General features: G+C 46.3%; 2 protein-coding genes across 3 annotated transcripts in view; both read left to right on the plus strand.

The window, feature by feature from the left end:
• Positions 1-9,952: 9,952 nt before the first annotated feature.
• Positions 9,953-13,434, plus strand: LOC121201794 (proteoglycan 4-like). Its single transcript, XM_041068215.2, has 5 exons — positions 9,953-10,130; positions 10,341-10,531; positions 11,198-12,000; positions 12,078-12,138; positions 13,082-13,434. The coding sequence occupies exons 3-5, from the start codon at positions 11,259-11,261 to the stop codon at positions 13,149-13,151; spliced, it is 873 nt and encodes a 290-aa protein (XP_040924149.2). The 5' UTR covers positions 9,953-10,130; positions 10,341-10,531; positions 11,198-11,258; the 3' UTR covers positions 13,152-13,434.
• An 834-nt stretch (positions 13,435-14,268) lies between these two features.
• LOC114858887 (uncharacterized) overlaps positions 14,269-15,677 on the plus strand; it is a 2,087-nt gene continuing 678 nt past the window's right edge. Inside the window, exons 1-2 of one of the 2 annotated variants that reach the window (XM_041071597.2) lie at positions 14,269-14,495; positions 15,343-15,677. The exon at positions 15,343-15,677 is cut by the window's right edge and continues 140 nt beyond it. In XM_041071597.2, the coding sequence (XP_040927531.1) occupies positions 14,294-14,495; positions 15,343-15,677 (537 nt within the window). In that variant the 5' untranslated portion in view covers positions 14,269-14,293. The remainder of the gene's footprint in view (positions 14,496-15,342) is intronic. The other variant, XM_029156563.3, reaches the window with a different exon arrangement.

Genomic DNA, 15,677 nt, shown 5'->3' on the forward strand with positions numbered 1-15,677 from the left:
GACCTCTGTCAACAGAGACGTCTGAACTGAGTGGGAGCAAAGAGAAATGGAGATTACTAGAGTCCAGTTACACTCGTCTTGGTGTTCAGAGTCGGGTTTCTCTTTCCTGGTTTCACACATGAATACTACACAACAGAAAAAAGAGGATCAGGTCCATTTGTGTTGGTGTATAAATAGAAAGAAGTGGACTTTTTCAAGTAGAAAAACTAATCCATTTGGTATGAAGACAGAAAAGGAGGACAGCAGTGATCCAGTTTCAAGTAAGAGCAGCAGAAATCTGAAGCCCGGGCAGGTAAGACTGGGGTTTGGGAAACACAGAATAACACAGGCCTTTACTGATCTGACCTCAGGTCTGTAGCTCTGCTGCACAACTTGCATGGTCGTAGAATCCGTCAGGCACAATAGAATTATTGAGTAGCTGCTGTGGACCTGGTCCAGCGGTTCAGCCCAATGGCAGGACTGGGAGTAGCTCTGAGGCTGCATGAGTTCAGAGAGACTCTGGACTCCAGAGTCGATGCTGGAGCAGATCATTCATCATCAAAGTAAGTAGACCGTCTGAAACTACCTGCAGCTCTATCACAGAACACTGGCCTGCCGATAACACAGTGTGTGTGTGTGTGTGTGTGTGTGTGTGTGTGTGTGTGTGTGTGTGTGTGTGTGTGTGTGTGTGTGTGTGTGTGTGTGTGTGTGAGTGTCACGTTTTTCCTTTGACGTGGGGACCATAAACCATGGTTTTGCTATCAAGGTGAGGACACTGCGACCGGTCCGAAAGCTTTTTTGAGGGTCAAGATGGGATTTTAGGGCTGTGGTTAGAATTGAGTTTTGGTTCAGATTAGAGCAAAGATTAGACGTCTGCCTTTATTTGTGATGGTTAGAGTGAGGGGCTAGAAAGGCATTATGTCAATAGAGGGGCCCCACGTTGATGACAAACCTGACTGTGTGTGTGTGTGTGCGTGTGTGTAGTGTCAGTCTGTGCACCTTGGCGAGAAGTGGGCTACTGGAACAAGAAAGAAATGGCTGAGATTCGAGAACAAGGCTCTGTTGGAATGCTACTACTCAAGTAACCCTAGTCAGAGGGGCTACATGCAAAGAATGTGCGGTGAATGGGAACGGAGAAACCCACATTCAAGGCTGACGGCGAAGCAACTAGTAGCTCAGTGTTCCAACATCCACAAACGGCAACTGCTATCACAACTTGAGATTGACGAGATACAACACAAATGCTACGGCAAGGGGGAGCCAGGACGCCAGGTCAGAGGGGAGGTTTCACCATCTCCCCAACCGGAAATTGGGTACGAAGCCCCAATAAGCACAGATACGCTGAGCGAGGCAGCGACTGACCTGAAAGATAAGATCATGGCGAGATTGAACAGGCAACCCCGAACCCCACTACAACGGCTAAGTGAAAGTACCATCAGAAAGTCTCATGGAAGATGTGAATGCAGCATTGAGAGCGATCCCTACCACAACAATCACAGAAACCAATGAGCTGATATACGCTTCAGCATCAGTGATCCTAGAGGTGCTTGGCCATAAGAGCAACCATGGGAGCCATGAGAAACAATACCCACCATGGAAACGAAGGTTGGAGGCAAAAATCAAGGTAGCTCGAAGGGAAGTGAGCCAAATGACAGAGGCCCAGAGAGGTGCAATGAAAAGACCAATGCCTAAGAGGTACAGCCAGATGACCATACCTGAAGCACTCGAAACTGCCAAGCAAAGGCTACAAGCCTTGGCCAGCCGCCTAAAGAGATACACCAGAGATAACGAAGCCAGACGAATAAACCGGCTGTTCGCAACACAACCTGCGAAAGTGTACTCTCAATGGCAGGGTAATAACAACAGAGCAGACCCACCAAGGCTGGAAACTGAACAATACTGGAAGGGTATATGGGAAAGGGAGGCATCACACAACAGTGATGCACAGTGGCTGGTGGATCTGAGGGAAGACCACAGCAACCTCCTGAACAGAATCCAGTGACTATCACAGTGGCCAGACATCCAACATTAGAGTCTCAGGTATGAAAAACTGGACAGCACCCTGGCCCTGACATGATCCACGCCTACTGGCTAAAGAAGCTCACTGCAATCCATGAGCGGCCTGCAGCACAAATGAACCAGCTGCTAAGGGATGGGACTCACCCTGAATGGCTGACCGAAGGGCGAACGATCCTGATAATGAAGGATCCCTCAAAGGGCACAGTCTCATCCAACTACCGGCCAATAACCTGTCTCTCCACAACATGGAAGCTCATGTCAGGCATCATCGCAGGCTAAGATAAGTGGGCACATGAGTCAATACATGAGCGAAGCACAGAAGGGCATTGGTAAGGATACCAGAGGAGCCAAACACCAACTCCTGGTAGACAGAAACAGTCGCCCAAGACTGCAGAATGCGACACACCAACCTGTGCACAGCCTGGATCGACTACAAGAAAGCCTATGACTCAATTGCCACACACATGGATCACTGAATGCTTGGAGCTGTACAACATCAACAGAACTCTAAGGGCCTTCATTGCAAACTCGATGAGGTTGTGGAGAACACCCTTGAAGCCAATGGGAAGCCACTTGCCCAAGTATCCATCAAATGTGGCATATACCAAGGAGATGCACTGTCCCCACTGCTGTTCTGCATAGGTCTGAACCCCCTCAGCCAAATAATAAACAAGACTGGCTATGGATACCGACTCCGGAACGGGGGCCACCATAAGTCACCTCCTCTACATGGATGACATCAAGCTGTACGCCAAGAGTGAGCGAGACATCGACTCGCTGATCCACACCACCAGGATCTACAGCTCAGACATCGGGATGTCATTTCGGACTAGAGAAATGTGGGAGGATGGTGACAAAGAGAGGCAAGGTAATCCACACAGAAGGGGTCTCACTCCCAGAAGGAACAATAGCAGACATTGAGGACAATTACAAGTACCTTGGAATACCACAGGCAAACGGCAACCTTGAACAGGCAACAAGGAATGCGGCAACAGCCAAATACCTCCAACGAGTAAGGCAAGTCCTAAGAAGCCAGCTCAATGGCAAGAACAAATCCCGGGCAATAAACAGCTACGCTCTGCCAGTGATCAGATACCCTGCAGGAATAATAAGGTGGCCAAAGGAAGAGATACAGACCACAGATGTTAAGACACGAAAGCTCCTCACCATGCACGGAGGGTTCCACCCCAAATCCAGCACCCTGAGACTGTACGCTAGCCGCAAGGAAGGAGGCCGAGGACTAGTGAGCGTGAGAGCCACTATCCAGGATGAAACATCCAAGATCCATAAGTACATCAAGGATAAGGCCCCGACAGATGACGTGCTGAGTGAATGTCTCAGGCAAGTGGAGAACAGAGGATGAGATGCTGGAAGAGGGGACCATCATGGGAGGACAAGCCCTTGCACGGGATGTACCACCGGAACATAACTGAAGTGGCTGATCTCAAACAAATCCTACCAATGGCTTGAAAGGGCTGGGCTGAAAGGACAGCACAGAGGCACTCATCCTGGCTGCACAGGAGCAGGCCCTGAGCACCAGAGCCATAGAGGCCCAGATCTACCACACCAGACAAGACCCAAGGTGTAGACTGTGCAAAAGAGGCCCCAGAGATGGTCCAGCACATAACTGCAGGGTGTAAGATGCTGGCAGGCAAAGCATACATGGAACGCCATAACCAAGTGGCTGGCATAGTATACAGGAACATCTGCGCGGAGTATGGACTGGAAACCCCCAAGGTCAAAGTGGGAAACACCTCCCAAGGTGGTAGAGAACGAGCGAGCCAAGATCCTGTGGGACTTCCAGATCCAGACTGACAGAATGGTAATGGCGAACCAACCAGACATTGTCGGTGGTGGATAAAGAGCAGAGGAAAGCCGTAGTGGTGGATGTGGCAATACCAAGCGATGGCAACATCAGGAAAAAGGAACATGAGAAACTAGAGAAATACCAAGGGCTCAGAGAAGAACTGGAGAAGGCTTGGAAGGTGAAGGCCACAGTGGTGCCTGTGGTGATCGGAGCACTAGGGGCATGTGACCCCCAAACTGGAGGAGTGGCTACGACAGATCCCTGGAAAAACATCCGAAATCTCAGTCCAGAAAAGTGCAGTCCTAGGAACAGCAAAGATACTGCGCAGAACCCTCAAGCTCCCTGGCCTCTGGTAGAGGACCCGAGCTTGGAAAGTGGATGAGACCACCCGCGGAGGGTGAGAATAGAGTGTGTGTGTGGTGTGTATATAGATATATATATATATATATATATATATATTATATATATATATATCTATATATATATATATATATATATATATATAGATATATATATAGATATATAACAATATATATATTATATATATATAACATTCCTTAGTAAATGATTCACGTTGGACTCGACATTAGACGTGTTTTTGGTACCCTAATTTGCCCTTTTCTCTCCAGGAAGCCACGTGCGAGGCCTGTACCCCGGGCAGCTGGGCAGAGTCCAAGGATGGTGGGTGGGTGCCGGGGCGTCCAGTCAAAGCCGTTCTGAATGGTGGATGCTTGTGGGGGACTCACAGCGCTCCGTCTGCAGTTTCAGGCCTCATCTGCTTCGAGGGTCCAACCCTCAGCGTGAACTGTTCCAGCCCAGTTTTGACGTCCGTGCCCTGAAGGCTGAATGTGTGGCCTCAGCGGCTCCTCTGGCCTCCGCCGCCAGCTTTTAAAGGCGTATGAGTGAAAGAATGAAAGTCCAACCATCCCAGCCGGGTTCCAGGCCCCTTTTCACCTCATGTGGCTTTGACAACTTAGTTGATAAATTTGCTTTGACAACTTAGTTAATAAATTTCATTCAATCTGGGAGCCGCAGAGTTGCTGTTTGTGAAAATAAAAGTGGTGCCAGGTTTGTGCTCTTCAATATAAGTCGAGTGTGAAGTCAAAACAACAGGCACATTAATAGAGCAGCTCCTTCCATAGAGACAATGCTGAAGATGGGATCAGGTGGTCCTGACCTCCATCCCCTCATCCGTCTGTGAGCTCTGTGTGCTGGACCCGGGTCACTTCACAGCTCAACGCTTATGTCATGGTGATGTGTTTGGTTATGTGGATTTACCAGTTCACCCAGTGACGTCTGTCGCTGGGACCTTTTCTTTTCCACTCTGCTCTGACTGAGCTGTGGATCCAAGCAAAGGAACCACAACCTGCTTCATCTTCTCAGGACGTGGAGTTTCACAGACTGACTGTGTCTGAAATTATGCAGTTTATCACACAACACTGTCCACTTTATTAGGAACACATCTAATTCAACCCAAACTAAATGTCTTGATATCCTTAAGAGATGCTTCTAGCGTTTTGTCCCTAATGGAGCAGAACTCTGTGCTCCAGTCTGAGTCCAGTCTCATCAACAACCAACACACAGTTCAATTATCCCCCTTTTGGCCTAAACACAACACATCATTAGCACTGTTGTTGTATTAGACTGAACCACTATAACTGATATCATTCATATAATCTGCAAACAGGGCTCAGCACAAAAAGGTCGGACATGAACACACATAAATACAAATATACAGGATTTATATTAAGACAGCTCACAGAAAAGAAACCAGGGGAACAACGTCCTCCATCGTTCCAAAAATAGACCTGTTTAAGTCTCATGCTCTGACAAAAGACATGTTGTTGTTCACGTAAGTCTCTGAATGCTTTCACTACTAGATCATCAGCTTTATAAACGAAAACCAGTTTAACACGAAGCGTGTTTGGATCAGCTGGGAACAGCATCATTTACTGCACTAAAACAGCTGTTGCAATGTGTGACTCACAGCAGGTTCAGATATCTCAGATAACTAACAGTTTATCAAACTGTAATTCAGGAAATGTGAAAAGTGGCCTCATCAAAACTCCGCAGCAGGTGTGAGCAGCTTGAAACCGGTGGTGAATGGAGGACGTGACCTGGAGGAGACGGAAGAACGGCGAAGCTCAGGGTTCAGCTCCATGTAAACATCCACGCTGAAGCTGATTAAAGCCGTGGTGGAGACACTGTGTGAGGCTTAGGGTTGTGTCACATCAGCTGGTGATCCAACACAACCAAAGCGTTTGCGTGCATATTCAAATGCACACAAATGTGTGTGCTGGCTACAAGGCAGCTGTTGTCCAGATGTCGTGTTGCAGGTGGTGCCCGCCTTCAGGGTTCACCTCCCTTTTATTGGGGCTTTAACCACAGTCTCTGTGGGGATTCTGTGTGCGAGTGCTGCCAGCTCCTCGGCTCAAGCCTTTCCTGGGCGTGTCTCTCTCACAGCCCACCCGTAGCAGGACACACACTGGGTCCTGGGCCACACCTGGCTCATCCCTGACAGACGGCACGCGTGGGCGTCGCTGGCCACTTTCTGGTCCAATGTCAAGTGCAGATTGAAGGCGTCCCCTCGTCAGTTTAACCAACAGTTTCTCACGTGTGTCAGTTGCCAGATTGTTGTGCGTCCATGCCATCGTTCCAGCGTTCATCTCATGTAAGTCCAGCTTGTGTATGGACCTCTGATTCCTGTGCTCCCTGGATTTTGCTGCCTGATGTCAGTCTTACTGTGTTCGCCTGCTCCTCTGGACTGATGCCTGTGCTCACGTGTCCCGAACGCTGCCTGTCTGTGACTTTGAGTCCAGTGAACCTAGCGTCTGACACCCAGATCTTGTTTCTGCTGTACTGCAACGCCGTGACCAGGCAGCCACTGTTCTAACATGTAATAGACATCATTTAAAGCATTAAACGGCCCTTTAATCATCCTGTACAGCCGTCAGCAGTCAGACACACATCAGCAGCACCCTTGGAGAACTTCTCACCACTTACTGACGCTTTTGTCTCCAAGATTGTGAAACAAAATTAAGCCCACTTGACATCATCACAGCAAGATTTACTAAAACAAATTTTCCATCCATTCACATATTGATGCTTTTGAATGTGTGCCTGGCTGAGGATGTTGTTCCTGTTTCTTTCAAAAAGGTCTTAGTAAAGAAGCCCCACTTAGATGCTGGTTCTCTGGAGAACTTTAGGCCAGTCTCACAACTTCCATGAAAAATGTGTGCTTCATCAACTGCTCGCTCATTTTTGGCAGAATGAGATTTTTGATCAATTCCAGTGTGGGTTCACTACAAGATAAAGCACTGAGTCTGCACGACTCAAAGTCCATAATGACATTTTGGTCCTGACAAACACAGGCCCATTGTCTTGCTGCTGAAGCTGCTGCTGCTGAAGTTGCTGCTGCAGCTGCTGGACGTAATAGCAGCTTTTGGTACTTGACCACTCAATTCTTCTACACTGTCTAGAACATGTAGGTCAACTTGGCAGACTGGTTCTAGAATAGTTTGCCTCCTTTTTTACTAACAGATTTTATTGTGTAGCTTGGCATGGAATGCTCCTCGACCCGATGTTTGTACCTGCGGTGTGCCTCAGGGCTCAGGTTTAGGACCTCTGTTATTCTCAATCTATACTGTATGTTTACTGTACGTTTTAATGTGTCTTATCATACATATGCTGATGATCTGCAGGTCTGTTGTTGTGTTGACATGACAGACCCTTCGCCCATTCCTTCTGTGGCAGAATGCATCAAGGAAATCAAATCCTGGCTCGCAAATAACTTCCTCAACTTAAATGACAAGAAATGTGAACTCATTTTGTTTGGCACTGCACATTGGACTCCTGGTTATTCTCTCCTTAGCCCATTGTCAGGAAACTCTGTGTACTGTTTGACAATGCACTGCGCTTCGGGGATCAGGTGAAGGGCGTTGTCCAAGCCTCATTATATCAGCTATGCTGATCCTGATCATAAGGACCTGGAAAGAGTTATTCATGCTCTCATCAGCTCTAGACTGGACTTTTGCAATGCTTCACCACTTGCATGTTTGCACTCTGTCCAGAATGCAGCAGCCCGACTCGTGACTCCCTCAGTGAAGCACTGTCACATTCCCCCTGAGCTTAGTTCCCTTCATTGGCCTGTTGATTTCAGAATCAGGTTAAAAATTGTAATGCTTGTATTTAAGGCAGCCCACATCACTGCACCTGAATATTTGAGTGATCTAATTTGGTCGTTTGTCCCCACCGCTCACTAGGTTCTTCTAATCATGTGCCACAGCACAGCACTAAGCATTCTTACTTCCGGCCCCAAAACTTTGGAACTCCTTACTGCTGGAGAGCAGGTCATCCTCAGATCTGGTTGTTTTTAAATCTAAACTAAAAATCCATTTTTAATTTTTAAAATCCATTTAATTCCATTCATAGCTCTTAAGTGGGATATGACGCATTATTTTAATTCTGAATGTGTGTTTCGACTTATTGTCGAAACACTAACACTAACACTGATCTCGTTACCTTTTTGAATATGAATCCATGCAGCCAATGTTTTCCAACCACAAGAGTTTGTTTACATAGCAAAATGAAAGTCAATTTGCTTAAAGAAATTACCTGGTTTAAAAAAATCGACTTGATTCATAACATGAAGTGAAAACGCTGCAGTAAGACGTGAAGACAGAGAGGTGTGGAAACATCTGCAGGGTGTGTTGTGGATTTTGCGTCCATTTGTAAAATGATGCAATGCTGAAGAGGATTAATGATCGTAGAGATGAATGTGAGGCTGCAACAGATTCTTTATCGCCCCAAGCACAGAAGCATCACCCAAGGCTCTGGACCCGCTTGTCCAAGCAGGTTATAATAAGTCTTTCATTATACACATGTACATGTATTGTACTGTATACAGCAGATGCTGTGAACGTTTTTCCTCACCACGGTCATGGACACAAAGCAACACGCACTTACAAACACACTCAGTGAATGAGATCCATGCAGACTGGTCCCTGTAACAGGTGACTTACCGCAGGTAGAGGTCCAGGAAGCAGTGATCCAACAGAAGCTACAGACTTAAACATAATTTGTGGCAAGGAGAGGATCAGGTAATAGAGGAATAACCCACAAGGAGCCAACATCAAGTTTTTCAACTTTTGCTGAGCTTCCTTCTTTTTGAGAATGCTCCAAACGAGGTCTTTTTAGCTTCATGATGAGCTCTTTTACTTGTCGCACCTAATTAAGGAGGGGACGCTGAATGTTCAGGCCAGTGCGCTGCTGCAGGTCCCCCTGGAGCAGACACCAATCAGGCCCAGTTACAGTACTTTCTATTCACAAACTAGTGTGTCTCTCGTCTGGTGATCGTGAATCACAGAACTGTGGTTTTTGAAAAGTGAGACTTTTCTATTGTCAGTTTTTCTAGAAGCAAAGATGATGCAGTTGGACACAAAACCCCTGACAAACCAGTTCACGCTGTGCCTGAGCTCAGGGCTGTGGGACAAAGGGAGCACTCTTCACATCCTCCATCGTCTGACTGTATCAAGTCACAGCTTGAATTCCACCTGTTCAGGTGTCAGGACACTCCTCATCATGACGAGAGGCAAACAGTTCTGTACCATCAGAACTGTTGACCGCGTCCTACTACAGTCACTCACCCACTGCATCAGTGGTTTATATACCAACCTGCTCTGCACAATATTTGTGTAAATCTGTGATAATCATGTATATTGTTACCGGTACAAATCTTATACCCATTACTGTGCAATAACCCTGCAATGACCTCATACTCACTCCAACTGTACTGTACTGCTTTGTACTGTGCCAACTCAAACTGTTCTGTACCTGTATTCTCGCTTATCTGTACTGTTGTTGTGAGAAGTAATTTTCCCACTGCGGGACTATTAAAGGTTTTCTTATGTTATCTTATCTTATCTTAAACGCTGGTGCCATTAAAAGTGAGGGGGACGTACCAGGCGTACATGTGTACATACTGTACCCACGAAACGCTGCTTTAATTACAGTTACACAGCAACCACCCTCCACTTCACATGACACCGGAAACCTGCACATGTTCGGTTTTTTGACGCACATTTACGTATTTCAGAGTTGCTTCATTGTTCTTCATTCTGAGACTTCACAAAGTGCTGAGTCATGACAGAAGCATTGTTAGGACATAGTCACATAGCCTGAAATTTCCCTGTTGCCTACGTAACATGTTGCAGAAGGACAGGTGGGTCCGCGGCTGACGGCGATGTATAAATGCTGCTGAAGCTCAGGCAGGAAGACATTCACCACCAGACACCGAGACGTTGGAAGGTCCCACCGGGAGAACGTGGTAAGAAGCCTCTGCTGCTTTCTGTCTGTGCCTTATTCTGATTCCACTTGCTTCATGTGGAAAATGCTGATACATTGAAAGGAAATTCAAAAGATCAGTATTAAATATGGGGTATAATGTTTGCATTGAGCAATTAAGTCTGAAATAATGATATTTCTTTTTGAACTGTAATGTTTTGTGAATTAAAAGTCTCATTTGCTTTCTTTGAAGGAATCTTTAGAGCCGGTCACAAGGAGTGAACATGAAGCTGGGGCTGCTGGTGGCGCTGGCCGTGGCCGCTGTGGTGGCCGGTCTGTCCGACGGCCGCAACGTCACCGAGTGTGAGCTGAAACAGACGCTGGCATCGGCCATCGCTCTGCCCTCCTTCCTCCAGAGGTATAAGGAAAACATCCTGGCAGCAGGTGAGCTTCAGAAGGGCTGGCTCTGCTTTTCCGATGATGTCAGTGTGAAACGATGTGTTTTTTATCCTTTATCCTCTATTTACTGAACCCAGTACTATTAAGTTTGCTTTGGTTTTGCTTTCTGACCTTGTGGAACAGCCCGTCTTCATCAGTTGACACTGTGAATAGGTGTCACGGCTGCTGTGATGCTCGAACACACACAACTTGTGAACCTGAGCTTGTTTCCTCTCACTACACATTTCATAAACATTTAGCCTTAGGCTGCTTTACTCAAAGTGTGGGTGTGGACGTGGAGGCAGTGGCTGGTTCTGTAACAACAGGTAAGAAATGCAAATCTACTAGAGGCAAAACCATCCACACAGATGCAAAATGACTGTAAAGAGACAGAATGTAAACAAAATGACAGCGATATGAAATACAATGAAGACACAAGGCTGCCACACAGAGATGATTCAATGCCACATGGCAGGTTTCCAATCAAACATCAACCACATCAACACAGACAAAACAAAAGGTTCATGTCTGTGGCCAGAGGACAATAATATTCATCTGTCCAGGAATCATGAGTCCTGCAAAAGATGAAAAACAATGTTATGTATCAACATCTTCCTCATTTTTCTCTTTTTTTCCTTTCTCTCCACTATTTGCCTTTCTGGTGTGCTGCAGTGATTTGTAAAGTGAAACTGATGTCCCAACTGAACAGTGGCCTTGTCACAGTGAAAGGCATATGCCCAACGACCCCCCAACCAACAACCCCCGAACCTACAACCCCCCAACCAACAACCCCGCACCTACAACCCCCCAACCTACAACACCTGAACCAACAACACCCCAACCTACAACACCTGAACCAACAACACCCGAACCTACAACACCTGAAACAACAACACCTGAACCAACAACACCCGAACCAACAACACCCGAACCTACAACACCTGAAACAACAACCCCCCAACCAACAACACCTGAACCAACAACACCCGAACCTACAACACCTGAAACAACAACACCTGAACCAACAACACCCGAACCAACAACACCCGGACCAACAACACCTGAACCAACAACACCCGAACCAACAACACCCGGACCAACAACACCTGAACCAACAACCCCCGGACCAACAACACCAGCCACCACCTCTGTAATTGTTGGGAAAAGGCGAAAGCGTGAAGTTCCGATAAACATTGAGGAGCCGAACAACTTGGACAAAGTCCTGAAGAAACTGGTGCAAAATGGACGTGTGAATCTGTTTATGGAGGATGAGTACAATCACTGCAACAGGATGGGTCATAGGGTGGACAGTCATGAGGACGACAGCCATGATGACGACAGCGATGAGGAGGAAGGTAAAGGTGGGGCGCGGCCCTCGTGCCTCGGCTTCTACGGCCTCTTCCAGCTGTCGGACGGCTACTTCTGTGACTCTGGTAATCGTCCGTCCAAAAACGTGTGTGGCACAAACTGCGCAGGTGAGAGAACTCACCAGAAAGACAGAAGGTTCACAGCTGAGTCCGTACATTAATGACTACTTCTTGGTTCTCCATAGCCTTCACTGATGACAACATCGTGGATGACGTCGACTGCTTGGTGAAGACTAACTTCTGGTGGTAAGTGCAGTTCCCACAGCAACACAAACATGACAGCACGCAGGTGAGTGTTCATAAGATAAGATCAGACTTTATTCATCCCACAAAGGGGAAATTCCTTTGTTTGCTGCAGCGAACAGACAGAAGCAAGATGGAAACAAAACAGTATGTGCAGTACTGTAGTAAATGTACAGTTAGTACAGTAAAATGTGCAAAAACCCCAAAACTTGAGTAATATTGAAAAATAAAGAAACAGCATACAGTATTTACAACATTTGTGCATGGTGTATTGTACATGTATGTGTAAGAAGCTATTGGGGTATTGCACATCATAATTACTACCCAGTGTAGATTATGAGAGATTTTTCACATTGGTGGTGATATTGTTATTGTAATAACACATAATGAGTGTGCAGCATAGTTGTTGTGTCACTGTAGTGTTATGTAGAGTGTGATGTCTGTGGGAGCAGTGACCTGCAGCAGCTCCTTCCTGCCTGTGGCTGTAACAGTGTGGTGCTAAAGGAGCTGCTCAGAGCCTCTACAGTGGTGCAGGGGTGGAGGGTTCTCCATGATGGATGCTAGTTCACCAGCATCCTCCTGTCCACCACCTCCTACATGGACAGAGTGCTGCCCAGGACAGAGCTGCAGCAGCTTGTTGAGTCTCTTCCTACAGGACCACTGAGGCCACAGTGTCATAGAAAATCCTTAGCAGCTGTCTGCACTCACCTCCTCAGCAGCTGGAGGCCACTTTCTCATACACAGTCTGTGCTGTTTGACCAGTTCTGTTTATTGTTACGTGTTTCATCACGTAAATGTCAAGTTAAGGACAGCGAAGAAAGCAGATTTCTGGTAAACGCGTGACCCGGTGGCTAATCTGACTAATCTGCATTTAGTGCACATGTGCAGGACGAAGGTGTGACTGCTGATCTGCTAATATTGAAATAACCTGCCTTTGATTTAACAGGTATTTGCTGGAAAACACCCCGGGATTCTGCTTTAACTCTGGGGCCTTAGTGTCCAGCTGTGGCGTGTGACACCAGGAAGGCTCGGCGTCACAGTAAAGCTGATCTCTGTCCACGCCTTCATAAGTAGCTGAGAAACTCTTCATCTATTTCTCAAACATCTTCCATGCGTCCCCTCCACACCCTCAGTACACCTGTCGACGAGGAAGATATTTGTCTAGAGCTCCTTCTTGACAGACGACAGTTAGATCCTCCTGACGCCTATCACTTAACCTTAGTGCGTGTGATCGATCATTTTACTTACTGTATTTCTTTCTGTAATCGGCAAAGCAATAAAAATATTTTAAAAAAACTACGTATGTCTAAGTCAAGTTTGTTCTGTTTCAGTATAAGCAGGAGACTGCTTATACTGCTTTTCATGCTAATGAATATTAGACCTAGTAGTAAATAAGGTGTCTGTAAGTTTTCATTTCAGGAGTCTGTCGTCATAGAGGTCACGGGTCACAGTATCCAGCGTGTTTATGTCTGGTTAAAGCTGGCAGCTAACAGCCTGCTAACGGCTAACAGTCTGCTAACGGCTAACAGCCTGCTAACGGCTAATCAACACCATGAATGGACCTCACGGTTCTGCCGGTTTGCTTTAGTTGTGTTGTTGAGGCTAGTTCATCCTTGGCACTGCAACTCTCTTATGTGGAGAAGCCGATGTTTGTGATTAGAATTATTACCTAAATCAAATGCATGTGGCTCCAGAGTCCACCACTAGAAGCTGCAGGTGCAGCTCGTGTGTCCAGGGTTTGAGTTTATATTTATATTTACATTTACATTTACATTTACATTTACATTTACATTTACATTTAGACTTTTGCACATTTAACTAAATGTGAGAAAACGTGTTGTGTCATTTACTTAAATGTGAGAAAACTAGTTATAGGTGCTCCTTTTACAATCGGCACCCCATATGAGTTACCCTCTATCATGTGAAGGTTCAGACCTGAAAAGTGTTTCATAAAATAAATGACAGTCCTTCATTGATCGATTACCAATGGTCCCTTTTCCCCTGAAGGTGTCAGCATGCGATGACTCGTCTCCCAACTCTCAGGTCACGGCTCATTTACATCCTAGAGACTAAAGCTAAGCTTCAAATGTGACAGTGTTGACATGCAGAGTCCTGTTTGTGGAGGGAGGGGAGTCAACAGGCCGCCGCATCAGGATAAATGAGGAGCCGAGCTGCGGCTTCAGAGCCAGATGAGATGCAGATTCCTGTGCTGCTTGTGTCGCTTGTGCTGGTCTGGAGTCTGGCCGATGGAGCCATTGTGTCCAAATGTGACCTGAGGGAGCAGCTGGAGAAAGCCATCGGCAACCTGACGGTGACGTCCAGGCAGAAACCGCTGGCTGGAGCCGACCTGGTGGCCAAGTGTGAGTCCTGACGCCCATCAGCCTCAGAGCAGGAGGGCAGAAACGTAGCATAATGTGTATAAATAATAAAATAACAACTGACATGAGTCTGGTGTCAGAGAGGGTTCAGCAGGTTTTGCACTGTGACAAGGTCGCTGTTAAAGGTTTTTGCAGGTAAATAAATGACAGTCCTTCATGTTAAAGGTTTTTGCAGGTTTAAGTTTTTTGTAGGTTTAAAGGTTTTTGGAGGTTTACGTTGTCTTACAGTTTAGGTTTTTGTAGGTTGAAAGGTTTTTGCAGGTTAACGATTTATGCAGGTTTAAGATTTTTGTAGGTTTAACTGTTTTTTGTAGGTTTAAAGGTTTTTGCAGGTTCAAGTTTTTTTGTAGGTTTAAAGGTTTTTGCGGGTTTACGGTTTTTGCGGTTTAGGTTTTTTGTAGGTTTAAAAGTTTTTGCAGGTTTACGTTTTTTGTGGTTAAAGCTTTTTGTACGTTTAAAGGTTTTTGCAGGTTTAAGGTTTTTGTAGGTTTAAAGGTTTTTGCAGGTTTAAGTTTTTTTGTGCGTTTAAAGGTTTTTGCAGGTTTAAGTTTTTTTGCGGTTTAGGTTTTTCGTAGGTTTAAAGGTTTTTGCAGGTTAACGATTTATGCAGGTTTAAGATATTTGTAGGTTTAAAGGTTTTTGGAGGTTTACGTTTTTTGTGGTTAAAGCTTTTTGTACGTTTAAAGGTTTTTGCAGGTTTACTTTTTTTTTGCGGTTTAGGTTTTTTGTAGGTTTAAAGGTTTTTGCAGGTTTACATTTTTTTTGCGGTTTAGGTTTTTTGTAGGTTTAAAGGTTTTGCAGGTTAATTGTGTGTCTTCTCTGCCTTCAGTTGTCTGTCATGCACAGCTGGCGTCTCATTTTAACACCAGCTTAGTGAAGCGCTTGACCACGAATATCTACAAGGACCCGCTCAACCTGCTGTGGCCCCACAACCGGAGAAGACGGAGCACGCTGAGCCGCCGTCCCAAGGATTCCAGCGGCTGCGTGCGATGCCGCCGAGCTGCAGAGGCCGATGGCGGCGGGACGTTCTACGGCATCTTCCAGTTCAGCAGTCGTCTGGTCTGCAGCGACGGCAGCGCTCCATCGCCCACCATCTGTGGGCTGCCCTGCAGCAGTGGGTTCTGTACTTGGCCTGGGTATCACTGGTGCACACGGAGATCTCTG

Source organism: Betta splendens, chromosome 1 (assembly GCF_900634795.4).
Source record: "Betta splendens chromosome 1, fBetSpl5.4, whole genome shotgun sequence".
NCBI lineage: Eukaryota > Metazoa > Chordata > Actinopteri > Anabantiformes > Osphronemidae > Betta > Betta splendens.